Below are 26,594 nucleotides of genomic sequence, written 5' to 3' on the forward strand. Positions count from 1 at the left end.
CGCTGAAAAACTGAGGACTACACAACCCGTTTGACTTAAATTCCCATGGCAAACATGTTACAATGGCATCGACTGTGTTATTTTCCTGATGCGGCATATGGAAACTTACAATGGTAAGCTCGTGTCACTTTGTTTCTTAATAAAAAACCTGAAATACATGTACTTAAAATATATACAAAATATGAAAAATGCTAATGTTTTGGGATTGTATAGGAACAACTTTGGGACAATGGATGTGTGGTTTCTCGCCTGATAGAGACATCAAAGGAGAAATCTTGCCTAATCAAGCCAAAGAAATCGAGGATCTGCGTTAGAAGTACATCTCAAAAATGCTTTTAAGCAACGTGAACACGGCGCGGGGCGATGTAGAGTGAGAAGTAGAAGAATTTGCACGTTTAGACGAGGATGAAAGGGTGAGAATGGAAGAGAATGCTATCCAGGTATTTGTGAAAGGTTGGATGGTACCCTGTAGGTGGACAGCAAAAGAACATCAACTTTCTGTTAGAAAACAAAACAATTTCGGCATTTTTAGAATATATGATGTGTTAGCATGTTAGCACTCTTGTTATGGGTTTTAAACAATGGTTAAAACATTTGGTCGCTCGTTAGGATTTTGGTATACGTTATCTATGTAAACTCTAATTTTGTTTGGTAAACTGTTTGTCTTCTATATGTTCTATTTTGGTGTTTCCGTTTAGTTAGACACCAAGTCTACACCGTTTTCGTTGAAAGAATCTGTAATGACCTTTGTGATCCATCCACGACCAGAGGGATTGTACGAAATAACTGTTAACATGTTACTGATGTAATGAAATAACATACCAACTGATATGCACAATAACACACTGTGTGGAAAGAAATAACACCATTAAGCTTCCAACATACACAATAAAACACCATGAACAGATATAACACCATTAAATAACAAATAAGCAGATTTAAGTAAAACAAAACAAAAATATAAATAAAAACAGTACAACTCATATGCACATTAAAACATTGTGCGCAAAGAAATAACACTATTAAACTTCCAACATACATAATAAAACACCCTGAACAGATATAACACTATCGAATAACAAAAAAAAGCAGATTTAAATGAAATAATACACAAAATATACAACGTTCTCATCGGTAATATAAAATTTGACCGAAACCAGACAAATAAAACTACGAGTTTCTACCAATCCGAATAACCATTGAAAACCTAACAATGTACGAAACAAAAAGAAAATAAGTTAAAAATAACCAAATGTTTAGACATCTCTAAATAACTTCCTAATCCTCTTCTCTATCCTCCTCGTCTTCTTCGTCCTGATCTTGTTCATCAAGAGCTTCTTCAATTTCTTCCCAGACGGCTTCCTCCTCGTCACCTTCATCGGCTTCTTCACCGCCCTCCTCGGAACTAGCATCTTCTTTACTCCATTTAGGTTTTTTGCAAGTACGTACGTTATGCCCATATCTAAAACAGTTTTGACACTCACATCTTTTTTTTTCCCAATTAACTTACAGCAATTTCACGTTTAGACTTCATCCGTTTAGGCTTAGCCATACCTTTGTATCTAGTTCCAACAGGAACACGAACGGTTACATTTGATGGTTGTGTGTTACCGGTAATTTCAGCAAACCTTTCATGTGACAACCTGAACTTTCGAGGTTAGTAATGTGTAATCTTGTGATCTTAAATCCGTTAAACTTAAACGATAACCTGATTAATTCACTTAGTGGAATTGGATCAGGCCGCGTATATCTTGGGCTTTATGACTATACCTTACAAACACATACCATGTCTGCCCAAATAGATTTCATGAGCCCAACTAGTCTTTGATGTGCTTTAATTGTTCCTTGTGTATGTTTTGATTATTTCGGCGCAAAATGTGTAGCCGAGGAAATCATTTGGATCGGCCCACTTGATAAATTGTTAGCATAATTGTTAGCATTATTTATGCATTTGGATGTAGTGGATATGAACTTAGTGTAAATCTTGATTATCTCACAATATAGCAAACCGAGCCCACACCATCTACAACATCGGCCCACTCCATTCCTTGTGCATCTCATGACCGGCCCACCACATATTATCACAATATTTGTTGATTGGCAATTTAAGTAGGGGATTACGTGACATCTTGCAATTATCATATCATCACAATATTTAAGAAAACTACAAACCCTACCCACACATAACAATAATTCAGCCGCACACTCCTATATCCCCTCTACCTCCGATCGCCGGAGATAGCTTCTGGCCAATAACCGGTTGCCGACAACAACACGCCAACAGCGGAAGACTGACGGAGGTGGTGTTTCACGGCGATCGCGACAAGTGTTAATGGAGCTCAACTCCGTCTGTTTATATACGACGGCACAACGATAGAATGGTGGTGGTGTGTTTCCGATCAGAAGAGAGCGGGGAAGACGACTGATAGCAGCAGAGAAGTCACTGGCTACGGCGGCGGTGGACCGTCGGAACTCCGAATCGGGCGGTAGCAGTGGTAGCGAACATCTCCTTTCGTCTCGTAAACTCTTGGTCAGTTTATGCTCATCAACATTTGTTTTAAATTCTTTGTAGTGTATAAACTGTGAAATAAAGGAGTAACCTCTTGTGTGATTGAATGTGTAAATGATAAATGATGATGCTTGTTGTTAATAGCCTAAGCAATAATGGCTGTTAAAGGATGAAAACGATGACTGTTGATTGTTAGAAAACAATAAAGGCAATGATGATATCCATAAATTTGTTTTAGATGAACATGATAATAGGCCCTCTATAAACACACGATTCATGTAATGTTAACTAATTTCGTAGGGTGTTTAGGGATTCCCAGGATTCATCTTGATAGTTGACTTATTACTTGATGATAACTCTTGATTATAGACTGTATTTGTATCACGACATATGATGAACATATGATTTCAGTTCTCGTCCATTGTTCTTAATCACTTATAGATTGTCATAGTTGGATAAGGAAATCACTAAAGCATGGACCAATAATCTGATTATTGAAATAACGTATGCGGTCGATTAAATTTGGATTTGGGTGTATGGATAAGTTGAAGTCATAGGGTGGTGTTGTGAAATTATTGTGGCACATGAAACTGGGCAGGGAAAGTAATTGGGCCGAGGTAAACAGAATGTGATCACCTCATCACTTGGGTCGATGTGGGGTAATGGGCCACATGCATGTGTAAATTAAACACATAAGTAATGGATTTTTATTGGAACAGTGAATTCTATGTAGTGGTAAAAGTATGAGGTGAATTAATAGGTGTGATAAATATTAGTTAAACAATAGTTAAGAAATAGGGATTGGATCTTGTAACAGATTGACTCAGGATGGGTCGGAGGTCAATGGGTGGTATGCAGTTAGTATTAAACGGGGCCGCACATAACGTAAACAATACGTTGGGCCGCGCGAGTCATAGAACGATCACTGGTTTGTACGTTGCACATTTCGAGTGCCAACGAATTAACTGCTGCATGCATTATATATATGAACTAATGTGACGGATTGGTTTATGAACTATCTATACACTAGAGACTAATTGATTGACTGTTATGGCTTGAACTTTACGTGTGTGCTACATGTATCGTGACTGTGTGATAAGTGAATAAGGAATACATGACTTGTTGTACGTGAAACATGGGGTTTATGTGTACGTAGAACTGACTATTATCGGTAACCCTTTTAGGGCGTGCTTGATTGATAAACAAGATACTTAATCTTATCGAGCAAACCAAAGGTGAGTTCATCTATTGAGCATGCGTCCCGATGGTAAACAGGATAAGTCTTTTGGGTAAAAACGGGAATGTTGGATAATATACTCTTCCTATCACCTTTAAAGTTCCTCCGTGTTGTTTGGTTACCTGGGAGGTAACATGGTATTAGTTAGTAGCGCTACTTAGGTTTGGCAACCTCACCCCGTTCCTGGGAGGAAGGGTGTTGAACTAATGACCTAGTCATGACCAATGCTTTGATAGGAGCATTGGAGAAAGGGCAAAATAATCAGAAGCCGTCTTGTATTCGGGGTATTATCAACATTACTTTCGGAATTAACTTCAATGGATTAACTAAACACTTGGTAACCAATGTTTTCGTAAAACTATGAACTCACCAGCGTTGTCTGATACACTTGTTGCATGCTCGCAGGTCGTTAGGTATTTTGGATTGGGACTTGCAGACTGGAGCGGCAGGAGTGGTCATTGGTCGAACTGGATGGATACATGTGATGGAATTACTGATATTATACATTAGTTTTGAAACAGTTTATTTATGGTTTACTATTTGCTTCCGCTGAACAATGTTGGGTTTATTTAAACCTATTGTTGATACTTTTTATTAATAAGTGATGATTTTCATTTAAAAACTTGTATGGGTTCAACATGATTAGTGGCTCGTTATTGGTTGTCACACGCCTAACAGGGTTTCCATAGATGGTATTTTTGGGGGTGTGACAGTTTGGTATCAGAGCCACTGGTTATAGTGAACTTGGTTTTAAAACGTTTTTATAAAACCAGACTATAACCGAACAGATCCGAAATCGACCATGACACTCAGCTCCAGACTGCAAGGTTCGTTTCTTGTTTACTATTGCATAGTATATCTAGTGTTTGCTTATGAATAATATCACACATGGATGCACACTTAGCACTGCAGTATGAACTTCTATGTACCAACCCATGTTACGTGTTTTAAGAGTGCGACTCTTCTTGAACTTTCATGATCTATGTTGTGGCGTCATCTGTCTTATTGCTCGAATTCGGGGAACCTTTTAGCGCGAGTTAAGAGGCACTGAGATAAGCATGCAAATTGCCTTATTATTATGGGTGCACACATAATAATAATGTGGGGTGCCTGTGAGTCCCAATGAGGCTTAACGAGTGTGAGAGGGGTTCCGCTCTGTTAATTGATGTTATGTTAGAACTCAGCAGTCTATAGGAGTCATAGTAGTGATTGTCTCCTACCCGAATATGATCTTTTCACCCCTTTCTGAATCCTTACGGATCTCGATGCTAACGAGTATCACCTGATCACACATCCGAACGCCTAGCGAATTGTGTAGAATGTTAGGTGCTAGTACGAACGTCCCTGAGTTGGATGGCTCGGCGTCAAATGATTAGACTATACTTTTCTCACTTATCTTTGTTTGCTGGAACTTAGCATGTTGACGCCTTAGATCCCGAAGTGCGATCACTTTTGCAGCACTCTCACAACATACCGTGAATTACTCAGTCAGCTTGCAAGAACGATGGACAAGAGGGTAAACGTAGTACCTTACCGACTTCAGCATTTGAACGACCCTAGTTACCGGCATCGAGCAACAGGGATTTGACTCTAATCGAATCCTCAACCCCAGCCAACGACTGTTGGGAGTTGACTTTTACGAACCAATCGGGACAAAATCGATGACGATTGACTGTAGAGCGGACTGTGTAACCGCCCGCACTATGAGTAGTGCCTTAGAACATGGCACGGAGTGTGAAAAGATGGACCTTGATGGTGAAAGGATGTGGGACACCGTTACAGGCAACAATATTAGAGGCAACAGTCGTGGCAACATCAAGGTACTCGTGATCGTAACTTACAGTATGGAAACGAAGGCGACCTCGACAAGGATTGACAACCAAGGGAACAGCGGCAGTACTGGAAATTCTCGTGACAAAAACAACACTAGAAATGAAGCTCGTGGGAGGACATTTAGTATTGTCATAGGCTATACCGGGCGTAATAGCAACATGATAGCTTGGACGGGTAGCTATTCGCTTCGTCTCTGTTCTGTTTAACCTTGATGCTTCTTGAAACCGAACCTGTTGTGGAGTCGGCTGATGCAAGTCAATTAAAGCCTTATATGTTCGCTGGGATGCAAGCTCGACCTTGGGGGAACAGGTGTTCGACATCGACCTTCCTTCTACTACCCCTGATGGTTACAATGCAGTAGTTAGCGTGGATTGGTTATTCAAAAATCGCGCAGACATACCTTGTGAGGAGGAAATTTTGTGTGGAGAATCGTTATTTGTTCTAAAACAACAGAGTGGTGCAAAGGTTAGCACCATATCAGCTATCAAGGCCTAGCAGTGTCTACGGAGGGATCACCACGCTACGTTAGCAACTGTTCTTGATGTTGAGGCTAAGGAAAAAATGATCAAGGATCCATCATTGTTCGTGATTCCTCTCAGTGTGCTACCCGAGGAGCTTTCTGATTTACTTCCACCACTGTTAGGCAGAATCTCAGTTTGATCTCACGAAAGGGGCAGCCCTGATTGCTCGTGCTACATACCGTCTTGCACCAGGAGGGTTGCAAGGACTATCTATAGGAACTGTTGGACAGGAGTTTTATTAGACATAGTTTTGTTCGCTGTAGGGAGCCCCAGCTATATTCGGGAAGATAAAGCCTTTTCGTATGTGTACTGATTATCCAGAACTCAGCAAGGTGACAATCAAGAACTGTTTGCCTCAACCATGTATTGACGGAAGACCAAGAGGAGAATGTTCCCGAAACGGCATATCGAACGCAATACGGCCGTTGCGACTTTGTACACCATGACCATTGAGTTAATCAACATACCAGCAGCTTTATGGACCACATGAATCGACCGTATTTATGGATGACGTTCTGGGTCATATCCAAGAGGAAGGAACATCATGGGCGGCATTTGTATCTTATTTTAGAGCTCCTGAGGGAGGAGCCACTCCGCGCGAAGTCTTGTTAAAGGTAATTTCTGGATTCGAGAGATACCTTTTTGGTCATATGATCAACAAAGTGGGAATACATGAGGATCTCGCTAAGGACCCATTTCGTTAGATATTGTTCGGCACCAAAGATCCCTTCGAGGATGCAGCAATTTCTTGGTCACACTAGACTCTATCGCAGATTCACCACATGATTTTCGAAGATCGCGCAGCTTAAATCTCTTTAGCACAGTAGGGTGCTGTGTTTGTGAAAGACAAAACAGGAGGACGTCTTTTCAGCTTTCGAATCCCAGCTCTGCAATGTTTACACATCGACGCCACACAAGAAAGTGATGACTTACGTAATGGACTTACAGGAAGAACTGCACGAGTCACGACCTGAGGTGGAAGCCGTAGTCTTTGGATTTAAATGGGAGGCATTACTTGGACGGTACCGAATACACCACTTAGACCGATCACAAGGGCCTCCCGTGTACCCTTGTTTCAAAAGAGCTAAACACGTGATGGTAACGCTGGGTGGAACTTTTGAATGAATACGACCGCGAAACCTGGACGTGCACGAGCTTTGCAGCCCGCTATCGACTCTAACTTACCTGATCAGACTCACCTTGCTCAAACTGAAGAACTAAAGGAAGAGAGTTCTCCAGATTAACCCATGCGGGGCATAGGGAAGCAACCTTTGGTAGGTCGGACGATATTTGCTACTTCATGGAACGAATTTGGGCCTCCCTATACAACAACCTTTGGGAGCTGGTGCAGGCAAAGCACTCGGGTTTCGATATCCCATTCATTTGAGTTTTGATAGGATGAATTAAAACCTGAAGACCATGTACGGATGACCGGGCCTGAAGGCCCACATAGCAACGCATGAGATCGATGTTTGACTTGTGGGAAAGTCAATGTGGGATATTGGCAACCAGAAACACCCATTTGGAACTGAGAACAGAATTGCCATGGAATCTGTCACTAGTCTGCTTACAACTCGAAACGGAAACGATATCACCTGAGTGATCGTTGATTGTCTCATGATACCAACACACTTTCTTGCAATCAAGTAAACTAACGAGTCTTCACAGTTGTGAATGTTCCTCTGAGAGAGGCGGCTTCTAGGCACGAGGTGCCAACTCCTGTTACCTCTGAATTTAATATATGTATGATTTATGTCAGGCAATACGCAACACCCTAAGCTCACATCTAGACATGAGCATTACATAGGACAAACGGTCAGAGTACATGAACCATCCTGACACTCGAAGACATGCTGCGAGCATGTGTGTGATTGACTTGGTGGAATTATGAAGGACACATATCTTTGGCTGAGCTCTACTGTAGAGGTTACCATTCTAGTATTCAGACAGCTCTGTTTGAGGCATTGCATGGACAGTAACATTAATCTCCTTGTTGAATTGAGGCGGGTGACAACCAAATCACAGGTTCGGAACCTGTACTCGAAACTCTTGGGAAGATTCCTTGGATCGGAAATCGTTTGGTGGCAACGCGTGACCGTCAGGGAAGCTGATAAACTTGGGAAACATTGGAAGATCGCTGTCGGCGATCGTATCGTGTTGAAAGTCTCCCCCTGAGAGGGTGTGGGATGCTTGGAAAGCGTGGCGAGCTTAACTGATGTCTGATGAAGCACGTGCGATACCTTTACTGGAGAAATTTATCGAACACGTGGACCTGGAAGTCAAGGTTCGATTAATATAGTCGTACCCAGATTTTGAGAGTTCGTTGGAATTCATGATGTAGACCGGAGTTCACGTAGGAATGCAATGGTCTGAGTAAACTCTAGGATCCGAAGTTATCTAAACGATTGTGTCAACATCTATTATCATTGGCGAATTTCGGGACGAAATTCCCTTTCAAGTTGGGGATGATGTGGCACCTGAGGAAAATCCGCAACAATCTTGATTTCTCACTTCACTCCTCTGTTCTTACTTGTCAAATTTCGGGATGAAATTTCTTTAAAGTTGGGGCTGATGTAACAACCCGAACTTTCGAGGTTAGTAATGTGTAATCTTGTGATCTTAACTCCGTTAAACTTAAATGATAAACTGATTAATTCACTTAGTGGAATTGGATCGGGCCGCGTATATCTTGGGCTTTATGACTATACCTTACAAACACATACCATGTCTACCCAAATAGATTTCATGAGCCCAACTAGTCTTTGATGTGCTTTAATTGTTCCTTGTGTATGTTTTGATTATTTCGGCCCAAAATGTGTAGCCGAGGAAATCATTTGGATCGGCCCACTTGATAAATTGTTAGCATAATTGTTAGCATTATTTATGCATTTGGATGTAGTGGATATGAACTTAGTGTAAATCTTGATTATCTCACAATATAGCAAACCGAGCCCACACCATCTACAACATCGGCCCACTCCATTCCTTGTGCATCTCATGACCGGCCCACCACATATTATCACAATATTTGTTGATTGGCAATTTAAGTAGGGGATTACGTGACATCTTGCAATTATCATATCATCACAATATTTAAGAAAACTACAAACCCTACCCACACATAACAATAATTCAGCCGCACACTCCTATATCCCCTCTACCTCCGATCGCCGGAGATAGCTTCTGGCCAATAACCGGTTGCCGACAACAACACGCCAACAGCGGAAGACTGACGGAGGTGGTGTTTCACGGCGATCGCGACAAGTGTTAATGGAGCTCAACTCCGTCTGTTTATATACGACGGCACAACGATAGAATGGTGGTGGTGTGTTTCCGATCAGAAGAGAGCGGGGAAGACGACTGATAGCAGCAGAGAAGTCACTGGCTACGGCGGCGGTGGACCGTCGGAACTCCGAATCGGGCGGTAGCAGTGGTAGCGAACATCTCCTTTCGTCTCGTAAACTCTTGGTCAGTTTATGCTCATCAACATTTGTTTTAAATTCTTTGTAGTGTATAAACTGTGAAATAAAGGAGTAACCTCTTGTGTGATTGAATGTGTAAATGATAAATGATGATGCTTGTTGTTAATAGCCTAAGCAATAATGGCTGTTAAAGGATGAAAACGATGACTGTTGATTGTTAGAAAACAATAAAGGCAATGATGATATCCATAAATTTGTTTTAGATGAACATGATAATAGGCCCTCTATAAACACACGATTCATGTAATGTTAACTAATTTCGTAGGGTGTTTAGGGATTCCCAGGATTCATCTTGATAGTTGACTTATTACTTGATGATAACTCTTGATTATAGACTGTATTTGTATCACGACATATGATGAACATATGATTTCAGTTCTCGTCCATTGTTCTTAATCACTTATAGATTGTCATAGTTGGATAAGGAAATCACTAAAGCATGGACCAATAATCTGATTATTGAAATAACGTATGCGGTCGATTAAATTTGGATTTGGGTGTATGGATAAGTTGAAGTCATAGGGTGGTGTTGTGAAATTATTGTGGCACATGAAACTGGGCAGGGAAAGTAATTGGGCCGAGGTAAACAGAATGTGATCACCTCATCACTTGGGTCGATGTGGGGTAATGGGCCACATGCATGTGTAAATTAAACACTTAAGTAGTGGATTTTTATTGGAACAGTTAATTCTATGTAGTGGTAAAAGTATGAGGTGAATTAATAGGTGTGATAATTATTAGTTAAACAATAGTTAAGAAATAGGGATTGGATCTTGTAACAGATTGACTCAGGATGGGTCGAAGGTCAATGGGTGTTATGCAGTTGGTATTAAACGGGGCCGCACATAACGTAAACAATACGTTGGGCCGCGCGAGTCATAGATCGATCACTGGTTTGTACGTTGCACATTTCGAGTGCCAACGAATTAACTGCTGCATGCATTATATATATGAATTAATGTGACGGATTGGTTTATGAACTATGTATACACTAGAGACTAATTGATTGACTGTTATGGCTTGAACTTTACGTGTGTGCTACATGTATCGTGACTGTGTGATAAGTGAATAAGGAATACATGACTTGTTGTACGTGAAACATGGGGTTTATGTGTACGTAGAACTGACTATTATCAGTAACCCTTTTAGGGCGTGCTTGATTGATAAACAAGATACTTAATCTTACCGAGCAAACCAAAGGTGAGTTCATCTATTGAGCATGCGTCCCGGTGGTTGGGACAGTCAGTGGGTATTCCAGGGAGGGATAAGTCTTTTGGGTAAAAACGGGAATGTTGGATAATATACTCTTCCTATCACCTTTAAAGTCCCTCCGTGTTGTTTGGTTACCTGGGAGGTAACATGGTATTAGTTAGTAGCGCTACTTAGGTTTGGCAACCTCACCCCGTTCCTGGGAGGACGGGTGTTGAACTAATGACCTAGTCATGACCAATGCTTTGATAGGAGCATTGGAGAAAGGGCAAAATAATCAAAAGCCGTCTTGTATTCGGGGTATTATCAACATTACTTTCGGAATTAACTTCAATGGATTAACTAAATACTTGGTAACCAATGTTTTCGTAAAACTATGAACTCACCAGCATTGTCTGATACACTTGTTGCATGCTCGCAGGTCGTTAGGTGTTTTGGATTGGGACTTGCAGACTGGAGTGGCAGGAGTGGTCATTGGTTGAACTGGATGGATACATGTGATGGAATTACTGATATAATACATTGGTTTTGAAACGGTTTATTTATGGTTTACTAATTACTTCCGCTGAACAATGTTGGGTTTATTTAAACTTATTGTTGATACTTTTTATTAATAAGTGATGATTTTCATTTAAAAACTTGTATGGGTTCAACATGATTAGTGGCTCGTTATTGGTTGTCACACGCCTAACAGGGTTTCCACAGGTGGTATTTTTGGGGGTGTGACATTTCACGACAGCTCTTACGTGGGGCATTGACCACCGCCTCATCAGCTGTTTTGAAATAGTTAACAACATGATCCCTGAACGAGCACAACACATCAAAGTTGGTGACAAGCTTGTTGATATCCGACTCCGTAGAGTATGTGATCTCACGTACAACACGGTTAACTTCATTATAATGATCATCCCTATCGTTGATACCTAGAATAGCACCAGGGGCACTATTGGGAACAGCCTCCCGTGTCCAACGTCGTAAGATATAGTTTTTTGGAAACTCGCTAACATCAAGCATCTTAAGCAAACAAAAGATGTGTGAGCACAACAACCCAAACTGTTCGAATCTTTTGCATGTACAACACACAGTCATGTCGTCCTCCCGCATCATAACCTTTAAGACACTGTTAAAAAATTAAAATTTTGTTACATACATGACAGCATAAACACACCACAAAAAATACCATATGGAGCAAAAAACTATACTTTAGATACATAACACCATATGTATCCGTAAATCGGGAGGTACTATACGTTCTGACACATAACACTACAAAACAACATGTGTAAACTCGAGGAGATTATAGTTAAACTTAGATATTTAATTCTTTGTATATACCGCGAAGAAAGTAGTGCATGGTTGTTCCCAGTCCTTCACAAAAAAGTTAACGAAGTCACCCATCGTTTCCCACTTTCCGATAGCACATTTGTGTAAACTGTCACAGCCCCCGGCCCCTACCCCGGAAGCGGGCGCCGCGAGCCAACACAGAGCGGGTGGTATCGGTGTTTATTAGTTTGGCAGTGGAAATGAGACATCAGGACCGTACTTAGGAAATAGTTTTAGAGTTTCAAAACACCAAACTTTTATAATAAATAACTGCGATAAAAACCCATGTTCCATTGATAATACATTTATAGGGATAAACCCTAATTACTGAAAACATAATCTCCTTTTTAATTAGGTAACTTTTATAGCCACTTCTTTAAGCCTTCAGTGCTCCATGGATGGCTTCTATTAGCTTCACATTAAGTTACCTGAAACGCGTTTTAAAAAGATTTTATCAGCAAGAAATACTGGCGAGTGCATCCCAGTTTAATCAAAACAAAGTTTTATAACTTTACAGTATTGAGAGCGATTACAATGTTTATATCTACCAATATACTCATTCGGTATTTTTCATGTTGGCAGTTCCATGACTGTGGTCATATTACTCATTGGTTAACTCGTTGTCCAATAGTAACCTATTTACTAGTAGTGTATACAAAACCCCACATACCGGCAACAATTGTATAATACTTAGACACAATCATTATAAGTATAGCTGAAAATATTTGAGGTTTTGGTAAAACAGTTTGGTAGAAAAAGAGAATGACTCACTTTGTAGACTTAGGTAATTCTATAGCTTGCTGTTGCTTTTCCTGATTATTTTCAATTAAAATAAACAATGCCCACCTGTTAGTAAGATAACCCAAATCACATTAGCCATACAACACGAGACAGAACTCCAACGAACTTAGTCAGGCAGAGCCTCGACATACGTTACGGATTCCTAGATCAATTGGATAGGGTAACGAACTAGCGATCGGGGGTTAAAATACTTACAACGAGGCAGAGCTTCGTGTTTTAGGCGTATAATATCGAGCATCTTTTAGCTATTATAGGGCTGAGAGAAGAAAAGAAAATGAACGAGTTGAACTGAGGCTAGAGGCCTCCTTTTATAGGCTGGAAACGGGCTGGCTCGCGCCCTGCGACCCTCCTCTTTGTTTCTTTCGCGCCCCGCAAGCCTGGCCTAGCTACGGCTAGGTCTGGTTACTCACCAGCCTATCTTTGCTGCGTGTCATGCCATGTGGCACGTTGAGAATCCGTCAGGTGACTCTCGGTCGCGCCCCGCGAACCACAGGGACAACCCTGTCGTGGCCCGCGAGTCACTCTAGAACTTTGTTTTATTTGATTTTTACAAAAATGAAGGTTTAAATGGGTCCGTTTACGTGTATACGGGGTATAATTAGGACGTTTAGGGGTGTTTTTGAGGGTTTTTATATCCGCCCCACCTTGTTTTAAATCTCGTCCTTGAGATTCATTGGAACAGATGTGGATATTTATGTTGCATTTCTGACTCGAGTTCTCATGTATATTTTGGTCCTCTCTTTGAATCCCATTTTACTTTGACCAGAACTAATCTCTTGTGCTTGAGATTCTTGATTTTTCTATCTTCAATCTGAAGCCGTTTCTCTACAAACTTAAGCTTCTCATTTACCTTTATGTCCTGAAGAGGTATCACTAATGATTCGTCTGCTAAGCACTTTTTGAGATTACATACATGAAATACATCATGTATTCCTGCCATTTCCTCTGGCAGTTGTAGCTGATAAGCTACTGGTCCTATTCTTTTGGTACTCTCAAAAGGTCCAACATACCTTGGGCTTAGCTTTCCTCTTTTAACGAATCTGACCACTCCTTTCCATGGAGAAACTTTTAATAATACCTTATCTTCAACTTGAAATTCCAATGGTTTTCATCTGTTATCTGCATAACTCTTTTGACGATCTCGTGTTGCTTTTAGTCTTTCCTTGACTTGAATGATCTTATCCGTTGTTTCCTGCACTATCTCTGGTCCAGATAGTTGCTTTTCTCCAATCTCTGCCCAACAGATTGGAGTTTGGCATTTTTCGTCCATAGAGTGCTTCAAACGGTGCAGCATTGATGCTGGTATGATAGCTGTTGTTGTAGGAAAATTCTATTAATGGCAAATGATCGTCCCAATTTCCTCCAAGGTCCATTACACAGGCTCTAAGCATATCTTCCATTGTCTGAATTGTCCTTTCTCTTTGTTCGTCCGTTTGAGGATGATAAGTTGTGCTTAGATTTAACCTGGTTCCATTGCTTTTTGGAAACTTGTCCAAAAAAGAGATGTAAAACGGCTATCTCTGTTAGATACAATGGATAAAGGAATTCCATGTAATGAAACTATTTCATTTACATATAACTTGGCTAACTGTTCCATACTGAAAGTTTCCTTCATAGGTAAGAAATGAGCAGATTTGGTTAATCTGTCAACAATCACCCAAATTTTATCATTACCTTTTCGTGTCTTGGGTAATTTGGTAACAAATTCCATTGTTATCAATTCCCATTTCCATATTGGCATTTCTAATTGCTGCAATAACCCTAACGTTTCTGATATTCAGCTTTAACCTGTGAACAGGTTAGACATTTAGCAACATAGTTTGCTATATCCTTTTTCATTCCTATCCACCAGAAATTCCATCTTAAGTCTTGATACATCTTATCACTACCGGGATGTATTGCATATTTAGACTTATGGGTTTCTTCTAGAATTTGGTTTCGTAGGTTCCCTTGAATAGGTATCCAGATCCTTTTCTTATGGAATCTTCAAATTCCATCTAATCCTTGTTTAATTCCTTAATCATTCCTTTTAAACCTTCAGCATCGTCCTTGATTACTGTTTCCTGTATCTCTCTAATTTGCTCATTTAAATTTATCTGCAGATTTAATCTGAGAGAGCGTACTCGTTTTGTCTTTTCATGATACTTTTGACTTAAAGCATCAGCTACTAAATTAGCTTTACCTGCATGATACTGGATATGACAATCATAATCACTAAGAATTTCCATCGAAGCGTCTCTGTCTCATATTTAATTCCTTTTGCCCAAAAACATATCTTAAACTCTTATGATCTGTGAATACAACAAACTTACTACCGTAAAGATAGTGTCTCCAAATCTTAAGGGCAAGAATTATGGCTCCTAACTCTAGATCGTGGGTTGTGTAATTCTCTTCATGTTTCTTAAGCTGTCTAGAGGCATAAGCTATAACCTTTTGACGTTGCATCAGCACACATCCGCATCCTAACTCAGACGCGTCACAGTAGACTACAAAGTCTTCAGTTCCTTCTAGTAACGCGAGTATCGGTGCATTGGTTAAACTTTGCTTTAAAATCTTAATGGCTTCCTCCTGTTTTGGTCCCCATTAAAACTTAACTGAATTTGCAGGTCAGTTTGGTTAATGGAATGGCTATCCTAGAGAAATCTTGAAAAAAAACGTCTATAATATCCTGCAAATCCAAGAAAACTTCTTACTTCCGTTGGTGATTCAGGGACTTTCCATTTGGTAATCGCCTCGATCTTTGTGGGATCCACATGAATTCCTTCATGATTAACCAGAAGTCCAAGGAATTGTACTTCTTGTAACCAGAATTCGCAGTTTGAGAATTTAGCATAAATTAAGCTTTTCTTTTCTCAACAATGTCAGAAGTATATGCAGATGCTCTGCATGATCCTCCTTACTCTTAGAGTAAATTAAAATATCATCTATAAAGACAATTATGAATTTATCCAGGTATGGCTTACATATCTTATTCATCATATCCATAAATGTGGTTGGGGCATTGGTTAAACTAAATGGCATGACTGTAAATTCATAATGACCGTACCTTGTTCTGAAAGCAGTTTTAGGAATGTCCTCTTTATGTACTTTCAATTGATGATATCCTGAGCGTAAGTCTATCTTAGAAAAGAATCAAGCTCCTTGAAGTTGATCGAACAAGTCATCGATTCTCGGTAGTGGGTACCGATTTTTAATCGTAACCTTTTTCAATTCTCGGTAATCAATGCACAAACGCATTGATCCATCCTTCTTCTTGACAAATAGTACCGCTGCTCTCCATGGTGATGAACTAGGCTGTATAAAACCTTTGTCAAGTAGTTCGTCCAACTGTTTCTTCAGTTCCTGCATCTCTGTTGGTGCTAGTTGATATGGGGCTTTGGCAATTGGTGTCATTCTTGGTATTATGTGAATTCTAAATTCAACCTCTCGATTTGGAGGTAATCCAGGTAACTCTTCTAGAAAAACATCTGAGAATTTAGATACTACAGGAGTATCTTTAATTCTTTTCCCTTTAGTGTTAATGATTATAGAAATCATATACACCATCCCTCCTTTCTTTGCATAGCTTACAGCTTTCATCATAGAGATGAATTTTGTTGACCTGGTTGGCTTGTCTCCTTTAATTGTGATCTTTTCACCATTTGGTGTACTTACTTGTACAGACTTTTGATCACATAAAATACTAGCATGATTGGCTACCAACCAATCCATTCCTAATACAACATCGAATCCAGCTAGATTCATTGGAAAAAAGTTAGTAGTAAAAGTATGATTTAGAATTTCTATCCTTGCTCCCTGCAGGATTTCACTTATCTTAATAGAATCTCCATTTGTCGTCTCCACCAGATAGTCTTGTTGAAGTTTAGTTAATGGTTGATTGAGAAGTTTGTAGAAAGAATTGATAAAACTTTGGTTTGCACCAGAGTCAAATAATACTTTAGCAAAAATATCATTAACTAAAAACGTATCGGCAATCACATCCGGAATCATCTTGGCTTCTTCTGCTATCAGAACGAATGCTCTGGCATTCTTCTTGGGTCCTTCGGTTGCCTTAACTTTGCTGGTTGTTGCTAGAGCTAGTTTCGGACAGTTCGGTTTGATCTGATCAGCTTCTCTACAATTGAAGCATAGCCTATTTCTTGCTTTCTTCATGCAATCTTATTCCTTATGTCTAGAAATTTTGTCGAAGTTGCAGTATATTGAGCACCTTCCTGAGTGCTTCCTTTTGCAACACTTGAAGTTGGGCGAAGAGGAAGAACCTGTACCTTTCCCACAGTAGGAATTACCGTAATGAAATTCTTGGGTAAGCTTTTGAGCTTGGTTCTTTCTCTGGTTTTCCTCTTGCGTACGCACCAACTCATTAGTCAGGGTGTTGGCCAGTTCTACTGCTTCTTCTATGGTTTGTGGCCCGGCTGCCTTGCCTACGTGTCTGATCTCACTAATTAATCCCCAGATGTAACGGGAGATTAATACTGGCTCTTGTGAAGCTAAGGTGGGTACTATCCTAGCATATTCAAAGAATATGGTAGTGTATTCCCTGCAGTCTATTCCAATCATTTTATGATTTAGGAACTTATTAGCAATTTGTTCCTTTTCATGAGGAGGATAGAATTTTCTTTCAACTATCTCTTTAAAGATGGTCCATTCCATATTATAAACTCTGTCACTTCCTCTAGATTGGAGAATGGTATTCCACCACTCTAAGGCTGCATTCTTAAAAAGATTAGAAGCAAACATGATTTTATCTTCATCTTCACATTTACTTATTTTTATAACTGCTTCTGTCTTTTCTATCCAACGCAAGGCTGAAATGGCTCCTTCATTGCCTGAGAATTCTATTGGTTTGCAGGTCAAGAATTCTTTATAAGAACAACCATATGATATGGTTCTTCTTCTTTTTGGATTTGAAGCTTGGATTAGAGGTCCGTGATTTTCGTTCACCCTGTGACTTGGTTCAGTGGTTTGACGTTTACTTCCAATTACAGAATTATTATTTTCTGCTTCTTTAATAGTCTTGATAATATATGGCATGGCATCTATGATTCCTTGTGCTACTATATGTTCGATGGCACTTTTATTCACTTAGTTCCCGTTATTGTCATTATTCTGGTTGTCCTGATTTATTTCGTTGTCCATCTGAATTGTAAACATTTATCAAGTATTAATATCACAGAATAAGATTTAATACAAACAATCACGTAAGCGTATTGGTCAAAAACGTCGAGCATTGCGACTTACTCTTTTTATATATATCTATATATGCATCTAGTACAAATTACAACTGGAATTTAAATACTAGTAACTATGCATCCATATATATTAGTTTATCTAGTCTAGTTGATATTTTTTTTATCAAAGTATGAAATTACACACACACATGTATATATATATATATATATATATATATATATATATATATATATATATGGTGTTGGCTTGGCTAGAACTGCATCTCACACTCGTCATACTTCTAGACGAGTTTCTCTCCTATCTGACGGATCCGGTTTCCCTCTTAAACTAAATCTTCGTCATACTGGCGAAGTTCCTCCACATTTTCTTGATTCGTGGGTGGTAGTGGTGCTGGTACTTGTTCAGGATGACGTGGTATAGGTTCTCTGTAAAGGTACGGGTTGTCTAATATATCCTGAATTGACCCGTTGTCATACCACCACGGGTCTAAAGGGGTCAGGGTTGTATACCACTCTATAGGGTTTGGTGCGGGAATTCTAGGGATCTCATTGGGGTCAAATGCTGGGATTGGGAATTGGTCCTCCTGATTGTGTTCTAGTTCAATTGGTTGGTTATGGAATAAGGGTAGAAGTTGTGGTTCAGCTACTTAGTTAAGATTTGGGTCTGCTGCTGTATTTGTTAATATGTGGAAATCAGTCAATTGCCTATCAAGTTCCTCCTCCCACGATGGTCTAGCTTCCTGGTTTTGAGTATTCATCTCTCTATTTTCCTCCTCCCATGATGGTCTAATTTCCTGGGTTTGGGTATTCATTTCTCTATTTTCTTTTGCTATTGCTAGCTGTTGTTGGAATTTTTTCATTCTTTTCTTCCTTTCATGAGCTCCTCTACTAAACCATCCTCTCTTCTTATGGGGGAATGGTTCCTCAGATTAGGTTTTAAATATAAAGATTCCTTCCTCAGAATCAGTGGTATATCCTGAGGTTGGATGGGATAAGGTTCCTTCATTCTTTGAGGAATTAAGTAATTGACGGTAAGCGTCAAAGGTACCTTGCTCACTCATATTGTAAACTAGCAAATTGTCAAATAACACAAAATAATAATAAACATATTTACATAGAATCACATAAGTTATTTCTTAACACAATTGGTTAAAATTTAGGTATTAACAGAACCCCTAAATGGCTTAAACCAGTGTCATGGCTCTGATACAACCTTCTGTCGCTGCCCCCGGCCGCTACCCCGATAGCGGGCATCGCGAGCCAACACAAAGCGGGTGGTATCAGTGTTTATTAATTTGGCAGCGGAAATGATACATTAGGACCGTAGTTAGGAAATAGTTTCAGAGTTTCAAAACACCAAACTTTTATAATAAATAAATGGGATAAAACCCCTTGTTCCATTGATAATACATTCATAGGGATAAACCCTAATTATTGAAAACATAATCTCCTTTTTATTTAGGTAACTTTTATAGCCACATATTTAAGCCTTCGGTGCTCCATGGATGGCTTCTATTAGCTTCACATTAAGTTACCTGAAACGCGTTTTAAAAATATTTTATCAGCAAGAAATACTGGCGAGCGCATCCCAGTTTAATCAAAACAAGCTTTTATAACTTTACAGTATTGAGAGCGATTACAATGTTTATATCTACCAATATACTCATTCAGTATTTGTCATGTTGGTAGTTCTATGACTGTGGTCATATTACTCATTGGCTAACTCGTTGTCCAATAGTAACGTATTTACTAGTAGTGTATACAAAACCCCACATACCGGCAGCAATTGTAGAATACATAGACTCAATCACTGTAAGTATAACTGAAAATATTTGAGGTTTTGGTAAAACAATTTGGTAGAAAAAGAGAATGAATCACTTTGTAGACTTAGGTAATTCTATAGCTTCCTGTTGCTTTTCCTGATTAATTTCTATTAAATTAAACAATGCACACGTGTTAGTAAGATAACCCAAATCACATTAGCCATAAAACATGAGACAGAACTCCAACGAACTTAGTCAGGCAGAGCCTCGACATGCGTTACGGAGTCCTATATCAATCGGGTAGGGTAACGAATTAGTGATCGGGGGTTAAAATACTTACAACGAGGCAGAGCTTCGTGTTTTAGGGGTATAATATCGAGCAGCTTTTAGCTATAATAGGGGCTGAGAGAAGAAAATAAAATGAACAAGTTGAACTGAGGCTCGAGGCCTCCTTTTATAGGCTGGAAATGGGTTGGCTCGCGTCCCACGACCCGCCTCTTTGTTTCTTTCACGCCCCGCGAGCTAGGCCTAGCTACGGCTAGGTCTGGTTACTCACCAGCCTAGCTTCGCCGCGTGTCGTGCCATGTGGCACGTTGAGAATCCGTCAGGTGACTCTCGGTCGTGCCCCGCGAACCACAGGGACAACCCTGTCGCGGTCGGCGAGTCACTCTAGAACTTTGTTTATTTGATATTTATAAAAATAAAGGTTTAAACGAGTCCATTTATGTGTATACGGGGTATAATTAGGATGTTTAGGGGTGTTTTTCGAGGGTTGTTGTATAAACCATTTTGTATCTCCAGTTGGACGTCAAAAAGTATAGTGCGTGTGTATATACTAGCCACTTGATCCTCCAAAACAAAGTCTGCCGCCCATATGTTAGCTTTCATCTTTCTGGTGTCATGGTCGTTCTTCCTGTGCTCATGTATCTGAGCTTCAATGGCATAATCAAAATGCCTGAGAAATTCGACAAGAGTACACTCTGGGTTACAAAACTGTTCAAAGAAATGGTTCTCACTCTCTGAACGACATGAGGTATGCATAAGCCCGAACATGAACTCCTCGCGATAAAAAGCCGGTATCTAAGTATCCCTGATTTGATAAATTGACTGCAGCCACTCATGATCGACCAAGTTAAAATCGTTCATTATGGTAGCCCAATCACTTTCAAACTGCTCAGGTAGAATTGAATCAGTCCACACAATGGCACACAACCTCTTTTTTGAAATCTGTACTATTGCAGATTGTAGCACCAACCTGGAACACCATGGAACAACATATAACACAATAATTACAAGAAAAGTATGTAAAATGATTAAAAAAAAACTTAAAAGGTCGAATAAGTAAACACCTTAGTAATAAGCTTGTCCATAATGTGCCACATGCATAGCATATGCCTAATCTCAGTCCATGGATCTTCAATAGCCTTCTTCATGGATGGGTCTTGGTCGGTGACAATCACCGGAGGGGCATGACCAAATGCTTCACGAAACACCTTAAGCAACCAACTGTAAGTTTCAGCCATTTCGTTAACTATTATAGCGGCACCAAGAGTAACCTTACGATTGTGGTTGTCGATACCAAAAAATGGAATAAACATCATTTTGTACCTAAACAAAAAATATGGATTAAAAACACCATACAACTAAATGATATATGCTTAACAAAAAAAGTTATAAAAAAAATCAAAATGCGGATGATAATTATTAAACTTACTTGTTACGCCGATATGTCACATCAAATGAAACAACATCACCAAACACCGAAAAATTCCTTTTGGCATCTTCATCGGCCCAAAACAACGCCCTTAATATACCATCTTCTGTGGTTATATACTCCATTGAAAAGTTTGGCATGTACTCTTTCTTCCTCAATAGCCGTTTATACATCATATCAGCGTCAAACTCAAATATATACCTGTTCAGATCTCGTTTAAAATTTTTAAAATCGTTTTTGGTTACCCCAACCTTGTTAAACCCACCATATAGTGTCCTCGTGATATTAAAGGCTTTGACTGGTCCAATATTCAAGGCGCTCAACGCGTTAACAGCTTGCTCTTGCATGTAGTTCATACCTCGGTTAGCGGGGAGTAAACGCCTATCGTCTTCAGCAACAAAATAGTGATTATGGGCCTCCTTGAAAGAATATACCTTGTATAGATTCGAAGCGTTTAACTTTACACACATACGTGCTTCGTAACCCGTCCTTATAGAAGGAACACGTCGAATAGATTTCCTCTTTGACCCATTATTTGAGGTGTCAATTTCTTTAGATGTATCAATCGCCTTAAAGGTTTAGTTCCCTCCTTTGAGCAGACGAAATATTTAGATTTTATAACACCATGAGGCGTGTATTGAGAAGACTTCCTAGCAGTGAAGCCTAAAGCCATTGTATACTTTTGATAAAAGAGGAATGCATATCAAACGTCATCTTATCCTTCGGCTTAATCGAGTCATCCACCTCAGGTAAATAAGTCCTCTTACCGGAGTTTAGAGACAGATGTAGTTGCCCAACCGGCTGATAAGTTTGAAAGCCTACGAAAAAACTAAATTAAATGATAGCCTGGTTAAATTCAGTTAAACAAAATTGGAAAAATATGACATCATATATAGAAAAAAACACCACTAAACAAACAACGTATATATTAACGACAACATAAACGAAAATAAGACACCACGGATATCATTTACAATATAACACCATATGGAAATAACAACTTATGGGTAAGACACCATATTGAATATAAAAAAAGAAAGAAAATAATACACTCCAAAAAAAACACCAAATGGAACTATACAACCATGCAGAAAACACCATTCAGCACTAAAGATGTGCAAAAAAAGACACCGCAACGTAATATCTACAACATAACACCATACGCAACTAATCAAATTGTAACAAAGAAACAACTGGTATAAAAAAACACCCTTCAACTTCAATAGTATACATCAAAAACACCATGTACATATAAAACACCCTGGAAGTATTACACATGGTGTCATTAAATAAACTCGTATACTAAAGGAACATCGCCCATGCAAAAAACACCATATATTGTAACATCAAAGTGTCAAAACCATATTCATCAGAAAACTAATCAGATTGTAAAAAAGCAAAAATATGAACACAATCCACAAAACAGGTGATTGAAAAGTGAAGCTTTGCTTTAACGAATACTAAGTACCATTAACAGAAATTCACACAATAAATGAAAAAACACCATAAGGATATTACCTGGATCGTCGTTCTCCATGAAGAATTATGACCTGATGTTCTGGAATAGCAGATGATGGAGAAGATAGACGTATTGTTCTAGATGTTGGTGCACCTAGTGTCTGTTAACTACGTCTTAATCGAGTCTTATGTCTAGATAGGATAGATTAGGGTTTAGGATTGAAAAAGTGGTTTTTAGTGTTAATTCCGCTTGAAATGACATTGTTCATTTCAAGAGAAATCAGTTTATTAGGTATTCCACTTGAACACATGTATGTGATTCCGCTTGAGTTAACTTGGAGTGAAATCAAAGGTTCCACTTGAACCCATTTCAAGCAAAATCAGTCCGGCTATATATATGTGTGTGCTGTGTTCATTTGGAGCGGAATCTAGTTAGTGTTTCTGAGCCGAGGTGCTGTCTGTGTGTCATTTGACTGTGTAAAAGATCAGGATTAATCAGTAAAGTAATGAATTAAAAGGAAACAAGCTGTTTGACATTGTTTGCATTGATTCCGCCTTTGTTAATGATGATGAACTACTCAACTTGACTGTTTAGGGTAATGTAACCGGTCCAACAAGTGGTATCAGAGCTCAGAAGGAGGAGTTCATACCAATTCAGCTTGATTCTACCAGATTTTCTCATTTCTACTCACTTCTACACATACTTTTCTGATTTGAACAAGTTTTAACAGTTGAAATGGCCTGATTTTCACATATGTCATGTAAAACATAGTTTTAACAAACCCTACAAAGAATCAGATTAAAATTCGAATTAAAAATGGTGAAAATAGCTCAAAAACTTGATTCCGCTTGAATGAGTATAATCTGTTTCCGCTTGACATTGCATATTCCGCTTGAAAATCAGAGGCTATTTCAAGCGAAATAACAGATTCCGCTTGAGAATTGAGATTTCGCTTGAAGTCAATAGTCTGATTTCGCTTGAAATTAGATTTCGCTCGAAATTATCATTTGATTTCGCCTGAATAGCTATTCCGCTTGAATAGCTGATTTCACTTGAAGTTGTACTTAGCTTGAAAAGTTGATTTCGCTTCAGCTTATTCCGCTTGAAAATTGTTGCTTTTAAAAACCAAAAACTTTCTAAGTGTTTGTTGATTATTTCAGGTACTTGGAAATGGATGATTTGTCCATGAACCCATTCTATGATGTGTTTGCTTATACCAGTGGTTCGGGAGACGGCACAATGAACAACACGAATGAAACTACACCAACCCCGAATGCGAAAAAGATTCTTTCTGATGCAATGAGCGTGGAAAGTGCTTACGGTACATACAACAAGCCTCCTAAACTGATGGCGATCGAAGATTATAATCGGTGGGCTATGAGATTTGAGGAGTGGCTTAAAGCATTCGCATTTCGAAGATGGAAAAGTTTAAAGAATGGTTATACTTCAGGAGAACGTGTTGGTGAAAGTTTGACAGATACAGATAATGTTGAAAGATATGTAGCTGAACAAAAATGCATAGCATTGATTCATCAGTTAGTCAGAGATGATATAATTTCATTGATCGAATATGAGAATTCAAAAGATCTTTGGGAAAAGTTGAAAATTAAGTGTGTAGGTAGTGCTGAGATTATGAAAAACAAAAAGAAATTGTTGCGTAAAGAGTTTGATTTATTTGGTTGTATGAAGAATGAATCTGTTTGTAAAATGATCAAGAGATTTGGGCATCTGAAGATGGAGCTGGCTAGGCATGGAATCACTTATACTCAGGAGGAGTTGGTCGACAAGCTGTTTGATTCGTTGCCGAATGATCAAGATTGGCAATACTTTGCCTTGATGTTGAAGAATACCATCAAGCCGCTAGAATTGTTGACTGTGGATTTGCTGATTGAAAGATTAGAAAGCCATGAGTTGGAGATAAAGAAATCTAAAGTCAACAACACATCTCATCAACAAAACGTGGAGTTGTACTACAGAGGAAATCTACCAAAGATAGGATCTCCGAGAACAGCGTTTTCTGTAGAAAGCTCAAATTCCGTGAATCATGAAAGTCCTCATAGTGGTTTTCACAGTGGATCTTCTTCAACACCTTCAAGCCAATCTGCATCAAAGAACTTATTTCAATGCAACATCGCTGTAGATTTGAAGAATGGTCAAAATTTCAGTGAAGAATCTGAAAAGCAGCAGATGGTTTTCTTAGCATCTGTGCTTGAATCGTATGACAGCCTTGTAGCAGGCAAGATAGGCAACACCAACCTAACAAAGGAAGACTACAATCAGGTAGATCCTGAAGAGATGGAATTGATCGACATAAGGTGGTGTATGGCCAGTGCAGTTCGAAGGGCAAAGCGTTTCATGGAGATTACAGGAAGAAAGTCTATTGGTGGACCATCTACCAAGTTAGGCTTTGACAAATCAAAAGTGACCTGTTTCAAGTGTAAACTGAAAGGTCATTTTAAAAGGAGTGCCGAAGTGCCTATGCTGATGATTCTGAAAATCTGTTCAGAGAAGATTACTACAAAAAGGCAATTTATCATCAGAACAAGGCTGAACCCCCCAGGATGAAGCAGATTGAAGACAAAGAAAAATCCAGAGCTCTTGCTGTCATTCATGACGATGAAGGTTTTGACTAGAGCGAGCTGTTACCTAAGGAAGATGCGGTAGGTTATGCGCTTGTTGCAAAAGAAGAAGTCAAATCGTTCAGAGACACCAGAACAGAAAAAGATAAAGCAAATGATAGACGACAGAGAGCTGAATGGAAAATGATGAGACTTTCTCGTGTACACACTGAAGCAAAGAGAGCAAAAAGATGGGATGCAGATAGAGAATGTTACCTTGATCCTGAAGGAAACATTGCTATTGATCCAAAGACTCTTAGTCTTGAAGCTACGACTGCGGAATTTACTGAACTTGAAGAGTCTCAACAGAGAAAATGGTGGGGAGGTGGTGAAGAAAAAGAGAAAGAGAAAGAAAAAGAGCAGGAGCAAAAGCCAAAGAAGATAGATGAAGGAATCATTGATACTTCACTGGAATTGAACGCTGAAAACTTTGGAAAGATGGCTGACAAGGTGTTGGCTGCTAAAGCACTTGAGGTAGACTGTAAGTCTGTATCTGAGTCTAAAAGCCAGGTCAGTTCAAATGCGTCATCAAGTGAGTCAGGTAAGAAAGTCAAAGGTGACAGTGACTGCAAACATTGCATGAAAAACTGCAAAGTTTGTAGTACACAAGATTACCTCAAAGATACAAAGGTGAATGATCTGACAAAAAGAGTCAGAAAGGTTGAAGATCAGATTCTTGATCGTGACAAAATGCTCAAGTTTTCAAATGATCAAGTTAAAAAATTGACTAAGAAATTGACAATGATAAAATTGAAGTAGAAAGAATTAGGAAAGAAAATGAGAAACTAATTCATGAAAATCGTCAACTCTCAGAAAATTTTAACAAGTAAAAACAAACAATTCAAGATTCTGATGAACGAAACGGTAAAACAAGAAAAGAAAATGAGCATTTAACTGTGATTCTTAGACACAAAGAAGAACAAATCAACAAGCAAT

At 39.1% G+C, this 26,594-nt stretch overlaps 1 protein-coding gene across 1 annotated transcript; it reads right to left on the reverse strand.

The window, feature by feature from the left end:
• Nucleotides 1–1,278: 1,278 nt before the first annotated feature.
• Nucleotides 1,279–22,051, reverse strand: LOC110901093 (protein FAR1-RELATED SEQUENCE 5-like). The gene is made up of 4 exons (XM_022147943.1): nt 21,582–22,051; nt 21,215–21,475; nt 20,976–21,122; nt 1,279–1,462 (listed from the first exon to the last, which is right to left on the reverse strand). Exons 1-4 carry the CDS (start codon nt 22,049–22,051, stop codon nt 1,279–1,281), a joined length of 1,062 nt encoding a protein of 353 aa, XP_022003635.1.
• Between the last annotated feature and the right edge of the window lie 4,543 nt (nt 22,052–26,594).

The sequence above is a fragment of the Helianthus annuus genome, chromosome 13 (genome assembly GCF_002127325.2).
Source record: "Helianthus annuus cultivar XRQ/B chromosome 13, HanXRQr2.0-SUNRISE, whole genome shotgun sequence".
NCBI lineage: Eukaryota > Viridiplantae > Streptophyta > Magnoliopsida > Asterales > Asteraceae > Helianthus > Helianthus annuus.